Raw genomic sequence first — 24,821 nt, forward strand, 5'->3', positions numbered from 1 at the left:
AATAGCTGTGTTGTTTACTTGGTTTTACTGTGTACTTGATAGATCTTTAATTAGGTTTGAATGTTTTTTTAATAAGTCTGTTACATCTTCATGGCTTTGCACAGTTGTGTCTCCCAATTCTAGATATCTACAACAGCAAGCTAAGAAAATACATATTCTTATTGCTGGAAAGGTGCTTCAAAGGTAAATTACCTGCCCAGCTCATATTCAGACAGCAACTCATTCCATGTGTGAGTGCCATGTTAGTAGTTTAAAATACCCTGTTTTCTTTGGTAAAGATAGCATGATTCTTTATGCGGTTTTCTACATGTGGTCTTTCTGAGGTACTCAGTGGTGTCATGGATGAGAAAAAAAAGGAAAAGGAAAAGCCTTTTGAGGTATGAGATTAGTGTTATTTCTGAAATAAAATATAGACTTTAGAGGCATCAGGCATGTTTGACTGTATGTTCAGGTTTTAGTAAGAGTCAACATTTACATCTCCTTTAGTATGTGCTAATAGCTATAAAACAAGCACACAATTATTTTGTGGTTAGCATACCTACTAATCAATAGGCAGGTCAGAGTTACTGTCTTGGTCTAAGTTTATTACATGGTTTTGGGGCCTCTCCTAGATAACTTTAATATCCACTGCTGAAGTGACTAATGCTGAGGATCATTTCCAGAAAATTATTTTCTCTAAGACTTCTTTTAAGAATTCCTGATTGCAAATCACAAAACTGCATTCCCATGCCAGACTTCTGTAGCCTTCTAAAAGAAAAAAATTTCCTTGCTCTCCCTATTATCTAAATATGAACCCTTAAGATGAATGTTATTCTGACACCTTTTTCATCAGGGAAATTGTATCTTCAAACCAGAAATGGATCTAGCATTCACTTTACAAACAGGGAGCATCTTAATTGCTCTGGCAGATACTGTCTGGTTTGTCTTTTTTATCTCTAAGTTCATTGAACCTATCATTTGCAATAATTACCAGGAATTCTTCCCTTCTGGTCTCATCTAAGAGCTCTTGTACTGTACTGAAACGGTTTTAATTAGAATCTCTGAGAACCAGTTCCCCAGCCAAATCTCAGAAACAGTACTATCACGCTCATCTTTTAGTTACCACTGTTTACATTATTCTCATTGAAATATCTTTTTTTTTTTTTTTTTTTCTGAGCCTGTGTCGAGGGTTAGGATTGCGGGGTGACAATCAAACCCTGGCAGATGTATTGTTAACCTCCTCTCCCCCCAACTTCCCCCTTTTTGCCCCTCCCTCTCCCCCCTTCCCACTCAGGACAGGCGATTGGGAGGAAAAGAAGGACAGAGAGAAGAGAGTTGGAAAAACTAAAGATGTTTTACTAATGCTACTAATAAGAATAGAGAAAACAATACAGAATATACAAAACCAATCTTGTAAGTCTCAACAACTGCAGAGCCAGCACCCAAAGTCCTGGATTAGACTCTGTTGCCGACCGGAGCTGGATTCAGTCTGTCACTAGGCCTCAGTTCGCAGGGACGACCAGCAAGGTCCTCTCCTAATGTCAGCCATAAGCAGAAGGGAAAAGGAAAAGGGATGAGATCCTCGTGATCTCCCACTTTTGTATGAAGTATTCACGTGAATGGAATGTTATACACCGTTGGTCAGTTTCTTGGTCACCGGTTTTTCGTTGCCCCTCTCGCGAGATGTCCATCTGTACTTATCAATAAGTTTGCATTCCATTGCTAGGTTTACCAAAACATGTGTCTGGTTCTCCAGGAAAATGCAGTAACATGAAGGCTTTAGCTGACAGGCAAAATTCACCAAAAGAGAAACTTGTTCTTCAACAAAACCAGGACAGACTGTTTTCTCTTTCAGTTGGAGAGTTCTCCTCATAATTTCCTGTGAAGTTTCTCTAATTTGATTTGCAATCCCATGTTCAACTTCTGTATCCATGCTGGTAGTTCGTATCTCACTCATTAGGCAGTCTTTCTTTAAATGGAGTATTACTGGAGTTTTGGTTTATTTATGTCATCTGTATGTACACGTTTGACTAGTGTTTATAGCAATATTCAATATATGCCGCATTGTGCTTTGTCCCTCTTACTGCTAATCTTCTACCTTTTGATCAGTAGAGAAAAGTGTTATAATTTGCCCATCCCTCAGAAGCATTAATTCTGTTCTATCTTTATCTTAGATCCCTCTCCAGCTTCTTACTTCCTTGCTTTACTAAAAAGAGTACAGATTATTTTTCTTTTATAATACCATCTAAGATCCAGCCATTTTTTCTGTACTTACACAGTTAAAAAGCTCATTTGGGCTTTTACATTATGCAGTTTGTTTTAAACGAAATCTTTTGCCTTGCTACTTTGTCTTGCTGTCATTCATTCAAAAAAACATTGTGAATGTGATTCTTATGGCCTATCATTTTGATTGTGTCACTTTTCTAGGTGTATGTTATTACTTTTCATGGACTCTAAGATCTGTGGTGTTTGCCCAGTGACTGAACTGTATGTCTGGCAAAAGGGAGATTATTGTCCACAAGACCCTAACAGTTGTTGTGCATGACCATAGAAGATAAATTCTCATGGAAGATCCATTAAAATGAACAGGACCTCATGTTGCACAGGATCTTCCAAAGTGAACAAAAAAACACAGCGGCTTGGCTTTCTGTATGTCATGTATAAAGATGCACCTGAGGAAATCCTCAAGCAAAATAGAGAGTGCTTCACTTGTGTTTCTCAGCTTGCCTGAACCTTATGCTTCTTTTTGGTTTCTTATGCTTTATTTTTCCTTTCCTCATCTTTCAGAAGAGAAAATGGGAAGTAAAATTAAGAGTGCCAGAGTGGTTGTCTTCTGCTGTGACATCTCTTTAAAAAAGCTGAGCTAATTCTTTCAGCTATTAAGAAGGAAAAAGAGAACTGGGAATGAAAAGGCTGGCTGAGGTGTGCACAACTGTAAACAGGGTTTCAGCATTCTTTGTCTTGTGGCAGGAGAATTGTAATGCTGCTGGGTGCAAAACAAGTTGTTTGTGGAAAAGGACAGAGCATTCTAATCAGGTGGTTTTAAGTAGTTGGTATCAATCAGTTTCTCAATAAAAGAGTTACTTGTCTTAGTAAATCCTTTTTATATTATATGGAAATAAAAGCAGTAGTGCTTTGCATTATTTTCCAAAAAGGATAAGGACAAGAAGTCTCACCCATGAAACAGTTTGTGTTCCATATAAGGGTTCATCAGTCTTGCACCATTCCACGGTAAGCAGTTGGATATTCAGCAGTTTTGCTAAGTGTTCCTGTCCAATGGATAGAAAATTCATGACCTATTCGAAGCACCAGTCCAAACTCTAGTGGAGATTTATTTTTATTAATTCTGGCAAGTGATTAGAAATGTAGCTGGTCTGGACTCAGCACAGAGTTTTTTGTTTTAAAAAAATTAGTTGGCATGCAGTATCACTTGAGTCCAATAAGAGGCATAAAAATGTTTTTGATGGGTAAGTGGACACATAGTTAATGAGTATTTCAGTGACTAATAAACTTCGTATTAGTGTTTTGACGAGTTGACTGGTTTTTGCACTCTTTTTTCACAGCACACGAATCAAGGCATATTGCAGAGTTTTGCTACCAAAATAAAGAAATTTATTTTACTAAGACAAAGTATAACTTATATCCTGCAAACTAAATACTATTTGGGAATAATTTTCAAACACTGGTATATGCAGTATACAGAATGAATAGATTTTTTTGCTTATTTGGAAGTCTGGGAATAAACTGAAGTGGTATTTTTTGAAATATTCTGTGATGTTAATTTTGAGAGTTGATGGCAAGTCAGAGATTAAGAAATACACAATCTTTGCACTAAATCAGGTTATGACCACCTCAGAATTTACATTGTCTTATACTGAGCTAGAGATGCTTAAAGGCTGTTTCAGTGTTCCAGTTAGAGCCCTCCTCTTACTGAATTTAAAATCCAGACAGTGGGTGCACCTAAGGTTTATGGTAGTTCCAGAAAGTAAATGGATCATATAATTTGCACTGATTGGTACTAATATTTACAAGTAGTGTGTTGCTAGGGAAAAATATGTTTAATAAAAGCGAAAACAAAAAACCAAACCAAAACAAACAAAGCAAACATATATTAAATAATGGTAATGTGCATATATATTTTTGAGTTTTACCATGTGAGCTTTTTTATTATATGGTTTCAAATTTCAGGAGAACTGAGAATTATGTCCTTTGTTTTTAGGGTACAAAAGAATTTAATTTCTCTTTATAGTTAACAATAGTGCTACTTAAAGTAGTAAAATATAAAGAATGACAGAATTTGTCAGTGGTTAAATTGATAGGAGTTATCTTAATCCTCCTGATGTAGACACTTTCTGGTTTGTATCACTGCAGGCTCAAGCCCTGTCTTATTTCAATAAAATCCAGGAGACTATATGTCATGTTCTCCAGTAATTCAATCATCATACTGATTTGTTTGTGTTCATTAGAGATACTGCTTTTTCTCCTAGGACAAGAAGGACAAAGTCTCAAGATTTGACACCATACGTCATTCCATAGCTGGAATTATAAGGTCTCCAAAATCCGTGTTGGGCTCATCGTCAGTAAGTAGTATCAATAATGTAGTGTTATACTACAATCTGTTACTTTTACAGTATAAGTAGGATTTTTTTTTTTCTGAAGCATCATGCATTTCCATCCACATGGACAAAAATTACATTAAAATAATTTTACAAAAACACTGTTCTGATTGATCAGCAGACCTGCTAATATCATGGCATAGTAGTATGTCAGAACAACTTGTTGCACTTAGGCCGAAAAAGATAATTTGTATGTTCTTTGCATCTCCCAAACAGGTGCTATACTTTGAGAGTATTCTCCCCAGTGAATCTGAGTTCCTGCAAATGAACTGCATTATCATATTCTGTAGTAGAACATGGTCATTCATATCTTAACCCATTGTTGCAATAATCATATTCCACATACTTGTTATAAAGGCATCAGTATGTATGCATATTATTACTGCTACTACTACTGCTTCCTCTATTACTGGTACTATTTAAGTAATTAGGCATTATACTTCTTGCTTTGATCCCCATTGAAAATGGTTGTTAGGTATATCTTACTTCTATTTGACTTTTGTTCAGGTTCCCTAATAGATGAAGAAACATTCTTGTTTCTTTTGCTTTTGTATTATCTCTGTTTGTTTTCAAAAGCTTGGAATACTAGTTAGAAAACTACTACCTTCTTAGGTGTCAGATTTTACTTGGAAACCTTCCTCCTGTGTTTTCCTGAAGTTGAAGTTGTGATCATCCCAACCCTCCCAGCATCAACAACAACAAAAACATAAAAAACAACCAACCAAAACCAAAAACAAACCACAACAAGAAAACCCCAACCAAAAACCAAACAAGAAAAACAGCCCCCCAAAAGTTGGGCAGAATTAAAAAAAAAAAACAACAACACATTTTTAAACTGTGTTTCAATTGTGATCTTGTCACGTGACATATTAGCTCAAAACAGCATTTTTGAGGAAACTTCAGAATTAATGGGCCTTCTATTTTATGCTACAGGTTTGCTTCCAAGGACCCAGTAAAAGACCCGGTAAACTTTATTAAGCTATACAATATTCAGAATGTGTGAAAGAGATTACAGTTGCATATATACATGTACATATATGTATATATACATGTGTATACATAGGAAAATTGTATAGTGAAGAAGAAATTTAATAACATATATGATAATGAGATAAAATTAGCATAGGAAGGCTGTTCTTATGAAAAATGTGAAAGTTGCATGGCATATTTGAAATGTACTAGGAAAAATCCCGCTAAAATATTGAAATATCCCAGGAGGTAAAGTCTTTACTTTATCATGGCTTTTAATTTATAAAACTTCTAATTGATGTAAAAATACAACTTTTCAGATATTAAAAAATATATTGATCTGACTGCTGTTCTTTGTATAGGTGAGGCATAGCCTTCAACTTTGTCTATTTGTGTGTATTATACAACTTGTTATAAATTTTTTAAAAAATAAAAATATACTACCTAAAACTGCCTCAGAGAAAAAATTTCAAAAGAAGATCAAGACAGAACATTTAAGATTAAATTGGGGGAAGTCAATGTTAAAATTTGCATTGACTCTAATTTAAGTGTCATTTAAAATAGCCAGAATATATAAATATATATAATAATAAATATAAATATAATAATAAATATAAATATATTAGAATATATAGTCAGAATATATAAACCAATCAGTTTTCATTTTTGCTTTGTGTTATGATTTAGCAATTTTTTGTATGTTAGAAAAGTTAACCATGCTTATACAGCTAAAATTTACTTTACAAATTAATACCTAGGTCTTAATGTAGTCAACTGCTTGGCTTTTTCCTGATAACCATGCTTATTGCTATATGTATAAACTAGTACTTAAAATTTCTTACCTCCAAAGTATTTGAAGTTATTATAAGTGTATTATAAATTAATACTAACATACACTAAAAAATTTGTTATTGTTTTAAATAGACCAATACAAAAAAGCATCTCAAAGCAGAGTAGTAAAAGTGCAAATATTGATTCTCTGGTAGAGAGTAGACTAAAAATATTATATTAATTACGTGTTCTCATATTGTATGTTTTAAGTATATCGAAACTTTAAAAGTGGAGCCATATCTTGCTTTAAATGTAATACTATTCTGAAAACACCATCCCATACTTAATTGGTGGGACAAGCTGAATTTTGTGTGTAATTAGATAAAACAAATTTTCATCTGAAGAAAGTTGTGGAGAAACCATACACTTCCAAAAGCAGCCAGAAGTTTAACTGTTACTTGTGTGTCGGTACTTTAATTATTTACATGTTCTCAGAGTAAGAAAGTAGAGGGTAATAATGGGAAAAAGTATAATTTGAAGAGAAAACAGCAAGGTTGAAGATTCAAGTGGCTTCTCTCGGACAAAATGCAAGCCAGTTTTCTATTATAGCAAGATACATAAGTTTAATCGAATGAGGAGAGGAAACAAAAGTAAAGGGGTAACTTTCATGTACCTGTAATGCAGTATTAGGAATGAATTGGCTCATGAATGCCACCTTCTGCAGTTCTGCTTATTCTTTTGGCACTGTGGCATTTGAGCTTGGCACAGACATCTGTTTTTGTTTATAGGATGATTTTTATTGTTTGTAGGATAATAGGTGGTATTATTGTTGGTTTCAGATTGTTTATTAGCATATGGGAATGAGCCATGTACTCTGAGGCTAAAGGCTGGATGTTTCACAGGGAATTGTCTCAAATTATCAACCTAAACATGTTGCTTTACTTACCTGTGTCTGTGCCCCTTTTTTACACTGCTAGAACAAAAATATCTTGACAAAATATTTAGTTTGCTAAAAGATGGAAAGTAAGGAAGTGCACAAAGTTTGAGCTCAGAATATATGTGTGGAAATTTATTGTGAGTAAGCTGTTAGTTTAATAAAATATCATTCTCATTCTTATGATCTTTTAATTGACTGTAAATAGAAAAAATATGTAATTTCTTGGAGTTAGAAATTATACTCTGCTTTTTGCTGAACTTTTCTCTAGAGGAACAGCAGCAGCTGGGGACTGCTTCATGGCTGTTTCAATGGGTTGTTAAATAGGAAGAGAGAAGGGGCCTCACAATAAGTAAAGAGGACAGTACTAGGTTCATGAGGAATGTGGCTAAATATATGAGGGCATTTCCCTCCTCTCAAAAGAAAAAATGTGATGAAGTATATAAGGGCACACACCCCTTAGCTTAATTGTTTATTTTTAGCTTCCAGTCAAATTAAGAACAAAAATCTTAGAAAAATATTTCTTTTAAGCTGTCAAATCACTAAGTGCTTCTGTGTGTACATACAAATGAGCAAGAAACTGTAAAACATCAAGGCCTAGAAAGCAAACTTGTTCTTTCAGGAATCTAATTAGTTGTATTTAGTTGCTTAGTGATATTTGAACTCAGTGAAGTTTAAAAGAAAGAGATGGGAGATTAATTTTGTGTGGGTAGCTTTATTTTCTGTCTTCCTTAAAGACTAACCTTTCTTGTATTTAAACCGTATAATTCTAACTATGAAATCCAGTAGAAACGTTAGCACTAAATGGTGTAAACTGAATTGAAATCAATTTTAACATTATTATGTATCTTACATTTGTACTGTTATTTCAGGGCTTTCAGCTATGTTTTCTTCCATAGCCAGTCAGCGTGAATATTGTATCATACAGAAAATATGTTGGAGGCAGAAGTCTTGTTCATAAAAATAGTGCAATTTTAATAACACCACAAACATGAATAATTATCGATTGTTTCATCAGAGGAAGCACCTAGGTTATGATTACTCCATAGTATATGAGAAACACTAAAGGTGATGTAAGATAGGAGAAAATCAGCAGAGGATACCTTGTGGAATTTTCATTGTTTCATTCTGAAGTAATAAATATTAGTTTAAACAAATTTAAAAGAAGAGGGATGATTGACGTTATTGTCATAAACAATGCTGTAGTTAGCAGTGTCTAAAATGTTCTGGTTTTATTCCATAAGCTCTTTCTCTGTCAAAAAGGCTTTTAAGATGTTTTATTCTGGGCGTGATCATGATGGTCTGAACAGTGACTCAGACTTGACCAAGTTCAAACATAAACAGCTGTTATTATCTGGTGGCTTCCTCTTTAGTACGCTATAAAATGGGTTGCATGTCAGATATTTTATGTTTTTTAAACCTTCATTTGTGAAGACTATGAACCAATTTATTGACCCTGAACTGTCCTTTTTCCTCAGGAACATTTCCTCTGGAGTAGAAATGTGTTTCTGCAGCAAAGGCTTTCCCACTCTGAACCCGTTAACATTTCTTGATAGCATAGCAGTGGTCTGGGTTTTCTTGCAAGTCAAACTCGGCTTCTTTGAACAATAAATGTTCAAGTAAATAACATTGTCTAACATTTTGAAAGCTTATTTTTTTTCTTTTAGGAATTCCTGAAATAGAATGGCTTATTTTCATGTAACATTGGTAGACAGCCCTGATCTGAGATGTATTTAAATTGATGAAACTGAAATATATGACTGCCTTCTCGACCAAACAGTGTCTTGGGCTTTTTGTATGTTACTCTGCTGATAAACGTAGTACTGTGGAGTACAACTTTTACTACTAAAAACTCTTGGCTGTGTAATTTCTGTTCAGGCTGTTCTTATTACTTACATAGCCCTTCCTAGATCACAGTCTCTAATAGAGCAAAATCTGTAACAGAGCATACTCACTCTTTCTAGTGATGAGTCTGTTGGTTAGAGTGCTGGCCTCAAATCTCATGTCTGAAATTATCCCTGATATGGGCTTGGGGCTCTATACCCCAGTACTGATATTTGAGAATATGGGGTTCTTTTAGGCTCTTTAATATGTTCTCCAGTTCTCCATCAGGATCTGGGACTAAGCTAGACCTCCTTTTGATGTGTAACTTAGCAAGGCAGGCAGGAACTGATGGACAAAGGCATTTTTATACCAGAAACTTTACTATGAAAGTGCTAAAGAATTACAGACAGTTGGAAGCAAGAAAATCTGAATAGATTCCCTTTCTTGCATCTGCTCGTTCCCACACTGAGAGTCTGACATTATTCCTAGTGTTTTATGGCTAGGTAAGTCACCTTAACCTAAATGTCTCCCCAGGAAAACTTTAAATGTGCAGATAGCCTCCACTATGCTCTTAGCTGCACCATGTCAAATTTTTCCCTTACATGCACTGGTGGTGTGTTTCCCTTTCCCTATACCCACAGGGGAAATATCATATCATCCTTCATGATACGAAACAAACCTTTTCTTTATCACAGCAGAAGAGTAGGGGAGGTTAATGCAGAGTCATATGCTTTGTATCTGTTCAGTCGTACTTAACTGTAGTGTGGGTCTTTGAGCTGTTATCCGAAATGCATTTCAGCAGGCTTGCCTGGGACACATTCAGGTATCTCTTCAACTCATGAGACGGTATGCACTGTGTTATTTTGTTCAGAGCTTTACCACTGTGGCAGTGAGGATTAATATAAGCTCTGGCACTAATGGTTTAAAATGGCATACAGCTTAAGTAAGGTCTTGTCTGTCTAACCATAACAAATAGATATGGTCATTGAACAAAATATAAAGTTTTCTTCCTTTTTTTCTTAATGTAAGCTTGTTAAAATTAATATGTGAAATTGTGATTTGAATCTCGTTACCTTCTATTTATAGCCAGTAAAAATAATTTCTTTCAATCTCTTTGCCTTCAAAAACTCTCTACTCAAGTTCATAAGCACTATGTATCCAGGTGTATATTCTGTGCTACCGTGTAAACACTAGGAAAAATATCTCATAAAGCTATTAATTGTTTTGGGATGCAATTGGTAAATTCTGTGAAAACAGTTTATCCCTTTCAAATGCTTTTTATAAATCAATTTCCTGTATTTTTGTGTCTGAGAAGTTTCTGGATAAAGAAATGTTTCATTTTGAATTGTTATTAATAGCACGTCAGAATGTGTGAGAAAGAGTTGGTCAGTATGGATTAGGAAAAATAATAGATGGTTTTATGGATGTTTACATTAACTGATATATAAAAAGCAGAAGTTTTTTAGGTAATAGAAAAGAACATGATCATGATGCCTTCTGTGTAAATTTTATTTGTTAATAGAAATAAATAATTTAGATACAGAAATTATTGTTGTTTTAGCATGCTTTTCTTGTACAAGTAAACTCTAAAAATGATCTGTTATAGTAACATTTTTTTTCAATATTTTTCCAAAGTTCTTTGATGTAATATCAACCACTGAGAAACCATTGGCTGAGCAAGACTGGTATCATGGTGCAATTCCAAGAATAGAGGCCCAGGAGCTGTTAAAACAGCAAGGAGACTTCTTGGTGCGAGAGAGTCACGGGAAACCTGGTGAATATGTCCTTTCTGTGTTTTCAGATGGACAACGGAGACACTTTATCATACAATATGCTGATGTACGTCTCTGATATAGTACTGAATATTCAATGTTAGGAAGTTTATAATTTTAGCTAGATAATGTAGGATCTACATAATTTACTATGGCAAATGGCTTTAGCGTTTATATGAAAATGTGAAAGCTATTGGAAATATTTCCATCAGTGCAGAAATCAGGAGAAAAGGTCATTTTGGGAAACAAAAGAAAAATGTGAATAATGAGGTTATTCAACATCTTTTATCTTATATTGAAAAGCCAAGATATTTCTGTATATGTTGTGAAATCCAGAACTTGTTACTAATAATTTAGGCATATACATTTATTTATTTTGAAATCCATTTTCATACATGGTGCTCATTAGGCAACTTTGAACTCAGATTTTAAAGATTGCATTGAATCCTCCTGAAAAATGAACACATTTGTGGAGCAGAAAAGGATTTGTGTTAGTTTCTATACAGTTGGGTTAAGTCCCTGCTGCAGTAGAGATGCTTATGTTCTTTTTAGGCCTGTGGCTATTGTTTTGTTCAGTATAATAGGAATGCTTGTGAGTATTGCACAACTTATTTGCTTCTAAGGACCAGAATTGTTCCCTTTGCAGCTCTCACTTAGGAAAAATTGGTTTTTTTTAACACTGTGGGGTTTTTTGTATGCCTTTATCCAATTTATGTCTTTTTGTTCCTCTTAGTGGATTGCTCTTTTTTTTTTTTTTTTGATGTATGTATTTTTCTTTTTCCCTTCCAGAATTTCAAACACATTCAAAATAGGACAGTTCTCATAAGATCACTAGAAATTCTTCTTGAAATATGACATAGCAGGAAATCATTTTCAGTTTTGATTCAGTAATGCTGCTGAAACATAACTCAGTCTGTTTGAATAAAATCTCCCTTTTACCGAAAAATACTTGAATTTAGTTGCATAATGATATTTACACTGAGGGAATTCCTCATCTAAATCTTCAGCTAATGTACTATGTCTGGAGGAGGTCAATACTGTGTACTGGGTTTATTTATTTTTTAGTGAGAGGCCATGATATTTTTCAAACTTCAAAGAAGCTGGAAGGCTTCTGTAGGATTAGTGATTATGGACATTTGTCCAGTTGGAGTTTTCATTAATTTTCCCTTAAACTTTTCCTTAAATTTTTCCTTGTAGAAGTGAACCTTTACACAAAATCAGTGTTTATTTTATTTTGATTTTATGACCTTAAAGTACTTTGATATGTCAGAGTGCTGAATAAGAAAATAGGAGCAATAAAATTAACTGTACCTAAACACAGTCTTATGAGATGCTTGGAGCTCCCTGATCCCGACACAGCAGAAATAAATGAACATTGGTGTGACTGAAATAATTTTCTGTAAATCTTCCAAAAATGTAAACTGGACTTTGAAGTCAGTAAAAAAAGAGTTTGTGGTTTTGGTGTTTGTTTTTTATGTTTATTTTTGTTCGTTGTGTTGTTGTTGTTGTTTTGTTTTGTTTTATTTTGTTTTTTAGTACGTATTACTTTGAGACCACCCTTGCCTGCAAACTGACTGTTTTTGTATTGGTTTTTATACACATACACCCCCCCCCCCAAAAAAAAAAAAAAAAAAAGTTATCTATTTTAGGTCACTGGATCTGTCTGTTTGTGAGTTTTCTGCATTTATTGTGGAAAAAGCATTAATTGTAAAAAAAAAAGGAAAAGCTTACTAAACTCTTAGAAATGAGTTAGTTGACCATTAGACTGGTATGGTCATGAAAAAAAAGGGATTGTATTCATGAACATTTTAGTAGGGAAGTTTGAGGAGGGTTTAGTGCAAGGAACTTGTTTACATTAGAATGAACAATGTGGAGTCAGGTCTCTGTGACTGGTCAAATCACACTCTTGGATCCCTGGCCGCTCCCCATATGGAGGCAAAATATGTGTCCATATAAAATTTTTTTTCTGAATCAAATACTGAGTGGCAGAGTGGGACATACACCTGTTTAACAGTGGTCCTTTAATTGCTTAAGTGTTTTCTCTCTGGTTTTACCATTATTTTAAAGGCTAATCTTAGTAAAACCATGTGTGTGATAAAATGGTTCATTGTTCAGCTCTAAGCATCAAAATTCATTGCAGTCATTCAAGGCTACTGTTGTTTTTCACCGCTGCTTTTTTGACACTGCGCTATTTTCAAATTGGTTTTTGTTAGTGATTTTAATAATGGTCAGAATCCCAAGTAAATACACAGAATCAAACAAAACTGTGTGCCCTGAAAGTCTTATATAGATGGTAGCATATGGGCACGCAGCTGATTCTGTGATGAGGAAATGATAGACAGTATTGGTCATTGTGCTAGAGAGACTCTTAGGACATCAGGTTTTTGGGGTCATCAGTACAGAAATATGAAAGGAAATTTGAAAGGAATGGGAGCTAGTGTTACGGGTCAATGAAAGCTGAGTCACTATTTAATAAGTGAATAAAGTTAATCAACAAAATAAACAACAAAAAGTATTCAGATTATGAAAATATTTTTATGATGGAGAACCAGGAATGTTAAAAATGGTTGACATGACCAAGCTGTCCCTACTAACAGCAATAACATATTTCAGGAAGTTAGTGCTTTAACCTCTAAGGAAGATAAACTTATAATGCATTGTGCAAGGAATTTAACCCTGAGGGCTAGAAAGAAAAAAGTCTGCCTGCCAGTAGTAGAGGTTTTCCTTGCCTGGTTGTGTAAATGAAGTTGAATCATGGTCAGTGCTTTGAGTTTTATAATTGTAGTATATATTTATTGTTGCCTTTGTCAGGCTGGCTTATGGCAGTTCCTCTCTTTTGGGCAGAGGTAGGTATTGAGTCTTGAATAGGAAAAAGACTTTATCCTGTTTCCCAGTCGGCTGCACTGCATAATATAAGATATTCTGGAGGATGAAGTAAACACTTCTTTACTAATTTTTTCCCCATCACACGTATGGGCAAAGATAAGCAATGGAAATACATTTTTTCCCCCTTAACTCCTGAAAGAATATGTCATATCAGTCTTTACTAAGAAAATGCTTTGTGTTTCTAAGAAAATCTTAACAGATTTAATTATCTACATTGTGTTCAATTGTGTGTATGAAAAAAATAATTTCATGAAGAAGGAGGGGAGAAATTTTGTTTTGCCCAACTCTTCTATGAATTATATGCATGACCAGCCTTCAGATTAGCTGCTGTAAACTCTTCTAGTATATATTCCTTATTAAAGACTAATCATACTCTGTACCAGGGTTTTATTAATTTTATCAGATGTTGTAAGTGTGCTAATATCTGAGTAAGATAGTGTTACTTATCTCCTGTTTATTGTATTGTCAGATATTTATTTTTTGGTTTATTTTCTGTGATTCTTGGAACTTTAAGCAGTTAGGAAGTTAGTGTTGTTTTTTCTGGTTTAGAAAATATTTGTTTCACTCTGTCGTATGTCTTTAAATTAAGAGTTTAAATAAATAAATTATTTTATCATGTTGCCTTAAATGAATGATACAGTAATTTTGCATTTATTAATTTATCATATTGCTAGCTATCATTCAATTTAATTCAGTAGCAATGCTATTAAATAGATCAGGAAAGAAATCTAATTCTGTAAAGGTGAATGTATCTTTGTTGTGTTTCTAGTGAGGGAAGCTTGGTGATGCGTTTTTGCGGTTTCTTGTTCGTAATATTGTTTGTAGAGAAAAAAATATTTCTTTTTACCTCCATACAGAATCAGTATCGTTTTGAAGGAACTGGGTTTCCAACTATTCCTCAGCTTATAGAACATCATTACACAACAAAGCAAGTTATTACAAAGAAATCAGGTGTTGTTCTGCTGAATCCCGTTGTTAAGGTAAAGTGTACATTCCAAGAACTCTGTTTAACAGAAAAGAATTTGGGGGATTGTATTGCTATTTATTAAATGTTCCTAGGCAACTTCTCAGAAGATTTTTCATTCTTGCTCGTTTTGTGACTCTCTTTTTCTGACCTTTTTCAACCTTTGCTCTATGCAACACATTCTTTTAAAATAACCTTCCATCCTTAAAATAAATCTTTAGTATCTTGAAAGAATGGCATTCAGCATCTCACAAAATATCCTCCTACTTTTCTTCTTGGTTTTCCATTTGATTTTCACTACTAAGTAATTGAAAGTAGTAGTTCATTACCTATAAAGTTGTGATGAAGAAATTTTGTTAATAAATGGTGTTCTTTAAGTGGTAAAATTCTTATGAAATTTGGAAGAGTTATGACAACTCTGTTTTCTTGCTATTTTATATCTCAGAAATAAGTTGTACAGACATGGAAAAAATACTGTCATTCCAGCATCATTGCAAGTTTGAAATAAAAAGCCTGTATTGCAAAAAGTCTCTCAGGAAGGAAATAAAAAGGGATGGAAATATTAAACATTATCACTGTTTAGTAAGCTTAAGAGTCGCCTTGGCTTCTTCCAGTAGTTTTCCAGTTAATGTGTAGTTAGTTGATATTTCATTCTGTCAAGGTTTATAGCAAGGCGACAATAAACCATGGCAGATGCTCTCTGTTACTCCCTCACCCTCTCTCCACTCTCTCCTTTAGATTGGAAAGATGATAAGGAAGATAAGAAGGAAGGAGAAACTTCAAGTTGGAAGGGTTTTTGAAGGCTTTACTAATGCTACTAATAAATAGAGAACATAGACAAAATATACAAAACCAATCTTGAATGCTTGATATGGAGTTGGTGTCACTCCAGTGGCAGTGGAGCTGGGAGCTGGCGGCTCCAGCAGCTGCAGGGCTGGCACCCAGAAGTCCTGGGTGGGATTTCACACCAAACTGGGAACTGGATTTCAGAGATGCAGGGCCTGAGGCCTATACATCACAAACACGCAGAGAGAGTCCTCTTTAGATGCCAACCATGGTCGAAGAGAGGTAGACCCTCGTGATCACCCGCTTATCTAGGGGGCATGATGATTATGGGATGGAATACTCAGTTGATGAGTTTTAGTCACCTGTTCCATCCGCCTCTCCTGCAAACATTCCCCTCTTAATTTTGGGATGCTATCAGAATTCTTAGCTGTCATAGCAATACATCTAAACATGAACCTCATTGGTTGCTCCTATCAGTTTCAAGCACAGTGTCTGAAAAACACGCAAGTAAAAATTCAGAAAAGTACAGTTACTTAGAAGAACTTAGCTGAAAGGAAAAATTCACTAAAAGAGAACTGATCTTTTTTTTAACAAAACCAGGATACATTCATAACTCATCTCTTTTCTACTTAAATCTTTGCATTTTAACTGTAAGGCACTTATTGTTTATTCTTTTTTCAAAAATAGACTAGTTTCAGTCATGTGTATAGCACCTTGTTCTACAAAATTTTAGGAAGCACAACAATTTTTTATTTCAGAGTTAGTTTCTGACAACAAGGTCCTAGTTCTTTTCTGCTAGTAACCCTAAAAATTTAAAGCATATTCCCTTCCTCAAAATTGACATGATTTTTTACACTTAGCTATGCTTACTTTTTTAATATAATTTTAAAATTTAAAAAATGAGGTTTTTTTAGAATACATATTTTATGTTAATTTCTTGCTGACTACTAAATTGATACTTACTTGAAGGTAAAATATTGGTTAAATGCACTGTAGAACATATGAAAAAGCACAGGACCTTTATTTTGGTGTATGAATAATTGTATTTTGATATGAACTGTTTAAGCTAAAAATAAAGGGCTGTCAAACTCGAAATCTTTTTAGATCTGTTTGCAAATTTTTGTCTTTTATAATGCTCAATTTGTTTTAAATGTTTAATGCTGCTTCCTGGATTTTTTTTCCTGCCTTCGTGTAGTATGCATACTGTGAGAGGAGCCCTCTTTTAGCAAATGTAAAACTATAGTGTAGTATGTCATCTCTTCATTATCTGCTGTTTACTTTGAAGACTTGGAGTTTCCATATTCCTGACATTTTTGTTTCATATTGCTATCATTTTTTTAATAAAGTTAGGTTTTCATTTAGGCGTAGTTTTGTGTAACTGTGTATAGTCAAAGAATTTTTGTAGTAACTATACTATGGAAGAAATATGGTTCCAAATGACTTTCCTGATCATTTCTCCATTACTGTACTTGATCTCATGGCCTTTGAAGTGTAAATGCACATGGGAATAGTTGAAATACCTAATGATAACCATGAAACATGTATGATTGTGTGGTGGGCCCTTCCAGGTCTTGGATCCATACCACTGGCACTACCTTCAAATGTATCATAACCTCCTTACAAAGAGATTGAAGACAATTTTTAAGACATACTTTTTAGCTTTTCTACTGTTGCTGGGTACAAAGTCAGTTTTTTGTCTTTCGTATTTTCAGAGGGAAAATTGTGCAGGACTACTCCTTTCTGGAGTTGTTGACCTGAGTTAGTCTTAATATTAACTAAAATTCATTAACTAAAATTCATTGAAATATAAGTAAGTGATGTGAGGTAATGGAAAGGATGTCCATGGTAATACTGACTGTTAGTGCTAAGAAGAGTATTAGGTGACAGGAAACTTTATAGTTTTCCAAAACATATATATTACATATCTTGTATGTGGGCTTTCAAGAATTTGTGAAATATGACTGTCTGATAGATGCTTACACGTTGTGTAAACTAAAACCAATGTATAGTGTGCTTAGTACTTCAGGACCGCAGTTTGGACAAGACACTATTGAAATTGATGTTATCTGGATGATTTAAATTGCTTTAGAGCAGCTGTGTTCAAAACTGTTTAAATTGTTTTGGTTTGTAATACCTTACAGTCTGAGCTACAATTTTGTGGTGATTTTAGTTCTCCCACCTGACAAAAACTAGCTTTTGGAAAAAAAGTATTTAAGAACTGAGGAAAAGAGTGCTGTGTTATTTCAGTTTTAATTTGCATGGAGCTCTGTTTTCTATCTGACAAAGTGAAGACGTTTGAAGTTATTTTCAGAAATAACATATACACTGTGACACCTAGTGTTGAGGGTATTTTATGCATCATGTGCTATTGTAAGAATATCTTTGATCATTTCCTTAAATTCATTTGACATCTGCAAAGACTGTTTTTCCTTTGTACATATTACATCTGCAGAGCAGCCTTTGATGTTTCGTGCAATCTTTAATCTATTTATGCAAATTGCTGTCCCTGTAATAACCTATTTAGAAAGTGAAAGTTAAATATGGCAGAGAACTTTGCAGAAAAAAAAATATGCTACATAGTTTGTTTTTGCTTTTCTTCCTTCCCACAGTGATTCATCCTCCTTTACCATGTTAGTAAAATTAGCGTTCACCTTCTGTGACGCTGCCCTTGAAAGGAGCACTCTTAATAGTGTCACAAAACGCCTATCCTGTGTCCCATTTCATGTAGACCAAATCTGCCTGCTTGAAATTTTAACGATGCTGTAATAATAGAATTCAAATTCAAAAAACTGAAGTCATTAAAAAGTGCAAGTGATTTCTTTAATGGAAAACTCTCATATGTATTTATAACCTTTTTGAAAAAATGCACGTTATGTTCTTCAATTTATTATTGATGGAATGACTGCTGTGTAAAGCCCCTGCGGAACCTCAATGCATACCCAAGGACTTCATTAGTAGAAATGCTATTTTAGCGATATAAAATATATTTTAAGTTTCTAACATCTTTGACCTCGTGTTGTGAAGTTTATTAAATTTTCTGAAATATATTTTTTACATTGTGGGTATGGTTCAGTTTGACTTCAAGAACAGAGAATCATCAAGGAAATAATGAATATTATTTTTATTTGGATATTTATGCATTACCGTTTTTGCTTCAATCGGAAGCTAATCTGCCCGGTGCCACTTAGGATGCTTCCATCATTGAGCAGTCTTCAAGAATTCAAACTGTACTTCTTTCAGCTGAAACAACACAGGACGATACACAGTTGATGATGGGAGGGAGTTCAGTCTTCAGAACTAGGAGAGATCTAGTCTGAAATAACGCTTTTCCCCCAAAATGTATATTTTGGGTCCCCATCGCCAACTGTTTCACTCTGGAGATCTGCAACTATTTCACTAGTGCTAATGTAGTCCTAGTCTTTGGATGCTCTGTAGTAAATTCAAAATTTGACCTCATGAAAAAAAATTAACTGCTACTTTGTCAGGCAAGATAGGCTATGTACTCGTTGCCAGTAACTTGCATTTAGAAATTCTGGCTCTATTTCAATGAGATAAGGAAGCCTGTAAAACAGTCAGAAACATTTTCTGTACATGAGAAAATGATGAACTGTAAATAATGTTGAGTGAGATGAATGAAACGTGTTAAAAAATAATATATGTATATTTATTTCATAGTAGTGGTTCTAATGTTGATGAATGAGTTTGCAAATGACATGAGGATTCCATGCACATCTGGATGCTGTCTTGCAAGACAGCAATGAGTTAATGTTGAGATGATGTTAATAATGTTAATGAGTTAAACATGGAAATAAATTATGAAGAAATGTAAATTTAAATGAGAACATAAAGCTAGAGAGACTATTTTTCATAAAAATGCACTGAAAAATGTGACATGACCCTCATTTTTCAGTCACTGAACCAATTTGAGCTGTAGTTCATATTTAGTAGTCTTTGAGCTCAGCTTTCAAAGACAGAAAGGAAGAACAATCTATCTGTTTCATGTTTTGTCCTCTTAGTAGTATTGCAGAACTAATGCGCTCTCCTTTAGCAATTAGTTAACCTACACTTAACTATGCAAAGCTAACCAAAAGTTGTTTTCTTGCTGTTTGACTCCCCTTAGTGTTGGCTGTTTTTTCAGGTGTTTTGTTTGGTTTTGCTCTGTTTTGCAAAAACAAGCTGAAGTTCACTGTTGTAGACAACACGTGCTTGTGGTGCAGGTGGCATGTGTTTCTAAGCAGAGCTGACATGGAGGAATTGAAGGAGGTTGCTGAATAGCCTCACTTCAAGGCAAGCCGACTTAGGCCTCTGAGAGAAGTTGGAGCAAAGCAAAGAGACTTAGCAAGGAGACTTTCAAGTTTATCACAAAGTAGTCCTATCACTCTATTAGAGATTCTCATCGCAGGAAGGAATTAAGGTGCTGAAACGGGGAACAACTTCAGTAATGATGCTGCCTTTTGGGAAGACCATCCTGTGTTTGTTTGACCTTAGGACAGCTCTTCAGGAGCAGAAATCTCATCTGAAGGAAGAAGCAAGCTATAGCAGTGAGTTACGCAGTTATTACAATCTAATGGAGGCTAGATTTGTACCTCCCAACAGGATCCCACTGTGAATTACCTGTGTGGTAGCCCCACATCTGATTAGGCTTGTAGGAATGCCAAGAAGCATCTGGTGGTCATGGTCTCTGTGTGTCAATTTTTGGCGCAAAGCTATAATTCTTGTGAGCATGATTAAAGTCTAATACATGCATTTTAAAATGTTAAAATATATTTTTTATTTTCTTCAAAGAAATTAAATCCACAATGAAAAGTGAGCATTTATAATACATAGAAGGTGTAGTTGTAGAAAATTACTGTATTGCATAAGCATGAAATTAATCTTTTGCTACTTATTTACCATTGAGTGGTATTATGATCACGCAGATTCATATGTCAGGGAAACTGGCAGTATTTTTTTAGTATAACAGAATTTAAGCAGATTTTCAGTAGGTACTTTAGTTTAATTACATAATCTGAATAAAAGACTGCAGCTATTGAGATTTGATAACAGAATTTCATCTCTTAATATTAGAGATGCATTTCAGTTATGTTCCAATTTCTTCAGAACTTAGAGTTATTACAGGATTTGCTTTCAAAGTGTTTTAGCAGATAGTGTTGCGATATTTCAGTCAGTTAACAAAAGAAATATATCTTCCATAATGGTGGCCTATACTTGTCGAGGCATCGCATACTAATGAGGTATCAGTATAAGAATTCAGTTTTGGCAAAGTGCTATTTCTGACCAGTCTCTTAAAGAAAGATCTGTGTCCTGGAAATATGAAATGCACGCCTTGGCTGCATGTGCTTTCCTGGTTTCTGTGCATTCATATAAAAACATGCAAATGAGCAAAAGGAATTATTTCAAACATGACTGGAACAGTAGGAATTAGGAAAAAGAACCAAAATTTATGAAGGAGGAGATGGAAGTAAGCTATTCTTATGAAAAATTTTGTAAAAGTATGTTCTTAGGAGGGAATAAAAAATATTAAATTGAAAAAAAAATTTGGAGGAAGGTTTTTTTGGCAAAAACTCATGAATACGAGAATAAACTACTTCAATTAAAAAATCCTTCAGCAAAGAGTATTTGAATTTACCAAATTTTATTGCTAATGTTTTGTACATACATGTGAAAATCGAAGTATTATCTGTATTCTTTAGTATTTTGGGTATAAGTCACACCTTTATTCAACACTTGTAAAAACTGAGGCTCTGCACTATGGCTTTTCCAGATCTTCATCAGAAGCTTTATAATGAGATGTTAATATATCACAATAATAAAATTTTATTGCAATTGGGGAGGATTGCAGTAGTAAATTGTTTTTCTGCTGAAGTAACATCCTGATTTTTTTACAGATTCTGACTGCCTCACAGATTTGGAATTCCAATATTATATAATAATTATTTTTTTATGTGAGTTACAAATTTTGTATATGCTTATACATATTTTTCTTCTTGCTTTTACTAGTGCAGTCAATGTGACTTTAACACAAATAATGTTTTGAGTTTACAGTATTTTCATAGGATGTGGCTGGCGAGTATGAAACCTTAGCTGACCATAGCTCTCAAAGGTTAAAAACCACAGCATAGAATAAGGTCAGAATCTGTTCTCTTAAATACCTTTCCAGAATTACAGTTACACACAATGAGGTACTGTGAAGTAGATGGTGGCTTCCTCCAACTATTTTAACTTCTACCACTTTGAGTGGAACAAAATGTTAAAAAGGAGTGAAATGTTGTAAAGAGGAACCAGGGAGAGTGAACCTCTCTATTGGTTGTCAGTAACTTACAAGTCAAAACTGCTCTAAATTTTAAAATAGGCATGAGATTGACTGTCACTTTTTATACAAGGATACTGCAGCAGAAATTCGTAGAGCATTTTTCTCTCGGAAAGGAAAATAAGATAATTGGTGTGTTATCTTTATATGTGTTTACCGTAGGTGAATAATAGCGTATGGTCTATGCATACATTGTCTACATTGTGCAAATTATTCTGGGAGAAGGAAAATACATTATTGCTTAGAATTTTGAAACAACTTTTTCCTTAGAGGTGCAAAATAATGGCCAAGAAATGCTTTACATTCTGATGAGGAAGATATGATTAATATGTATAGATTCTTTCTACAAATCTGCTTAAGACATACATAGTATGCAAACTAGACTTTTTGCTTTTGTTTTCCCTTTATAACATGATCAGAAGATACCAGGAAAACACAGGATTGTTGGCAAAGGTGGTAGCAGGGAATATAATATGGGTTTTGATTCCATTTTATTTTTTGAGGCTGTTTTGTCATCAAGTGTTTGCCTTTCTATTCTTTTCATCTTTGTCTATGACATTTTGCAGGTCCTTAAACTTACTGAAAGAAAAATATTCTTAATTCAGCTACACTTTTTAAATGCAGATTTATAGTTTGAGGTTTTTGACTTTGTTGTTAATAAGAAAAAAAATTTTATATAGGTTTAATCAATAACTAAATATTAATGTTGAAGTAGCTTACTATGTATGTAATGTCAAAATCTGCCACCACATGTGTTCATATGGAATGATAGATTGGTGCATGTGGTTCATGGATTCCCATGAAGGTGTGTATGTGTGGGAGAGGTAGTGTTCTCACTCCCTTTTCCTTTCTGTGTGGTTTTGCCTTTTTCCTACGCTTGTCCATTCAAAAATTAAGCTAATAGAACAGTTTATTTGAAATTTTGCAAGATTAATTCTATTGAATTTCAGTCATTTTAACATGTTATCTGAAGATTATGAAAGCCAATGCAAAATGAGTGGATGTAGCTAGGTAAGGATAGGATGAAGTATTGTAGCTTTTGTTTTGAACAAAATAATAATATGGTGGAAGCTGTGATGTGGAACTGCAGCTCTTTGAAAATTATTGCATACTAACCACTGCAACTTAGAAATTATTTTGGAAGTACTGTAGGATATGTAAAGAAACAGTCTTGCAGAGAGTTTACCTTAGTGTGTGAATGTTGCCAAAAGAATGAGTCAAATGTTTTACTTCCTTGGCAAGAAGAAAACATCTAACTGGAAACAACTGGATGTTTTGAATGTAAGTCAGGGTGGAACAAAATATGTGGCAAGTATGTTACATAGTTCAAGGAGACTCTTTTGGACATCTTTATATAGGACTGTAGACCCTCAACTCCAGCTATACATACCTCTTCATGCACATGAGTGGGAGTAAAACTGTGTTTATACATATGTGAAAATATTTCAGCCTCTTTTAACCTTTTGAGTGTGTTTATGCATACTTAATAAGGCTGTGCTTCTGCATTCCACTCTCTTTAAATCAGGCAAAATGTTTAAAAGAAAAACTACTTTATCACACTTTTTTTTTACTTAGAGCATACAGAAGACTGTCACTCTTTTGGAGGGCATATCTGATAAAGGGCAGATAATTTATCAGTTTGCATGTGTTTGGTTAACAGGTGATTCAGAGTACTTGGGTTTGGGAGCTGAATATACCATATTAAATGGAGAGGAATGCTATACATTTCCTGAATGTGTTTGAAATAGAATGGGTCTGACATAAACTTGACTTCCTTTTTCCTTTGCTTAAGGATTATGCATTCGATGTCTTGTCCTTTCTCAGTTATGTTTTTTTCTCCTTTTTCTTTATTTTCTATGCTTTTCCTGAAAGATCCTCAGCATCTTTCTAGTCCTTTGATGAATAAGAGAATATAAGCTTAGGGAAATACTGCATGTCCTTCAAAAACAAGTGAAGAAAAACTGGTTATGTATATTGACTTCTACGGTCATTTGTCTACTGATCTTCAAGAAAGAACGCTCAAAGAAAAGCTGTGTGATTAATCTGAGGTCACTTCTGCAATTTATGCACTGCATAGCAGCTTTTGCAAATTCCAGTTCTACCCTCTTGCTTTATGGCCATTTAGAATTTGGTTTAGCAGAAAGGTTGAACTTCAGAGTTTTTTTATGGAACAATAACAGGTCAGATGAAATAGTACTTTTTCCAAGGAGGTAAACCTATCTGCACTATTATTCTGTTTTACAACTCACATTGAGTTTCATCACTGTGGCTTAATATACTGCTGGTAGTAATGCAAAATAGGTTCTGTAACAATTTTTACAGCTCATGGATCTCTGAAACAGTTTTAAAGAAGTTGTCAGTGAGGTTTTACAAAACCTCTCTTGTAAAACTCACTTGTTCTTACGAAAAATCTTTTCCACTAGCTACCTTTATTTCTATGCTTTATCTGAAGGACTTGAAACACACAGTTTATGATTCATGACATTAATATGCACATTATATATGCTGGCATAGGTGGTGTCAAAAATAGTACTTCTTCAAGAAGATAATGTCTCATTTCCACATTCATAGACCTTATCTACATGTACACGATTGTTACTCACTTTTTTTTTTTTTTTAATTCTGGTTCAACAAATTCTGATAACTGATATTGGAATATCCACGTGATGAAAATTTATCTGTGATTATCATTTTCTTAGCCATTAACAAGAATCTTACTCTAATTATCCTTAATACTGAAAATGAAAGATTGACTTTCCATTTTTGTTGTTGTGGAAAAATGCTCTTAGCTGCAGTAATTCATATTATTGATATTTTATGTTTCATTTGGAAGAAGAAGAGCAAATATTACTTTTCAAAATATTTTTCTGAATGTATTTTTTCTGCTTACAACATGAAAAGACAGGCATAATGCATGCTTATGTACTGTACTCATGAGATGCTGGCAATATCTGTCTATTTTATGGGGGTTTTTTTAGAGGAAAGTTAATGAAGAATTTACTGGAGTCAG

General features: G+C 34.1%; 1 protein-coding gene across 6 annotated transcripts in view; it reads left to right on the plus strand.

The window, feature by feature from the left end:
• Positions 1 to 24,821, plus strand: part of FER (FER tyrosine kinase) — a 166,514-nt gene that overhangs the window by 65,706 nt on the left and 75,987 nt on the right. For 3 of the 6 annotated variants that reach the window (XM_065860271.2, XM_071802508.1, XM_071802509.1), the window contains exons 11-13: positions 4,467 to 4,559; positions 10,729 to 10,932; positions 14,609 to 14,731. In XM_065860271.2, the coding sequence (XP_065716343.1) occupies positions 4,467 to 4,559; positions 10,729 to 10,932; positions 14,609 to 14,731 (420 nt within the window). Of the gene's footprint in view, positions 1 to 4,466; positions 4,560 to 10,728; positions 10,933 to 14,608; positions 14,732 to 15,453; positions 16,597 to 24,821 lie in introns of those variants that run through there. The other 3 variants (XM_071802510.1, XM_071802506.1, XM_071802507.1) reach the window with 3 other exon arrangements.

The sequence above is a fragment of the Patagioenas fasciata genome, chromosome Z (assembly GCF_037038585.1).
Source record: "Patagioenas fasciata isolate bPatFas1 chromosome Z, bPatFas1.hap1, whole genome shotgun sequence".
Classification (NCBI taxonomy): Eukaryota; Metazoa; Chordata; class Aves; order Columbiformes; family Columbidae; genus Patagioenas; species Patagioenas fasciata.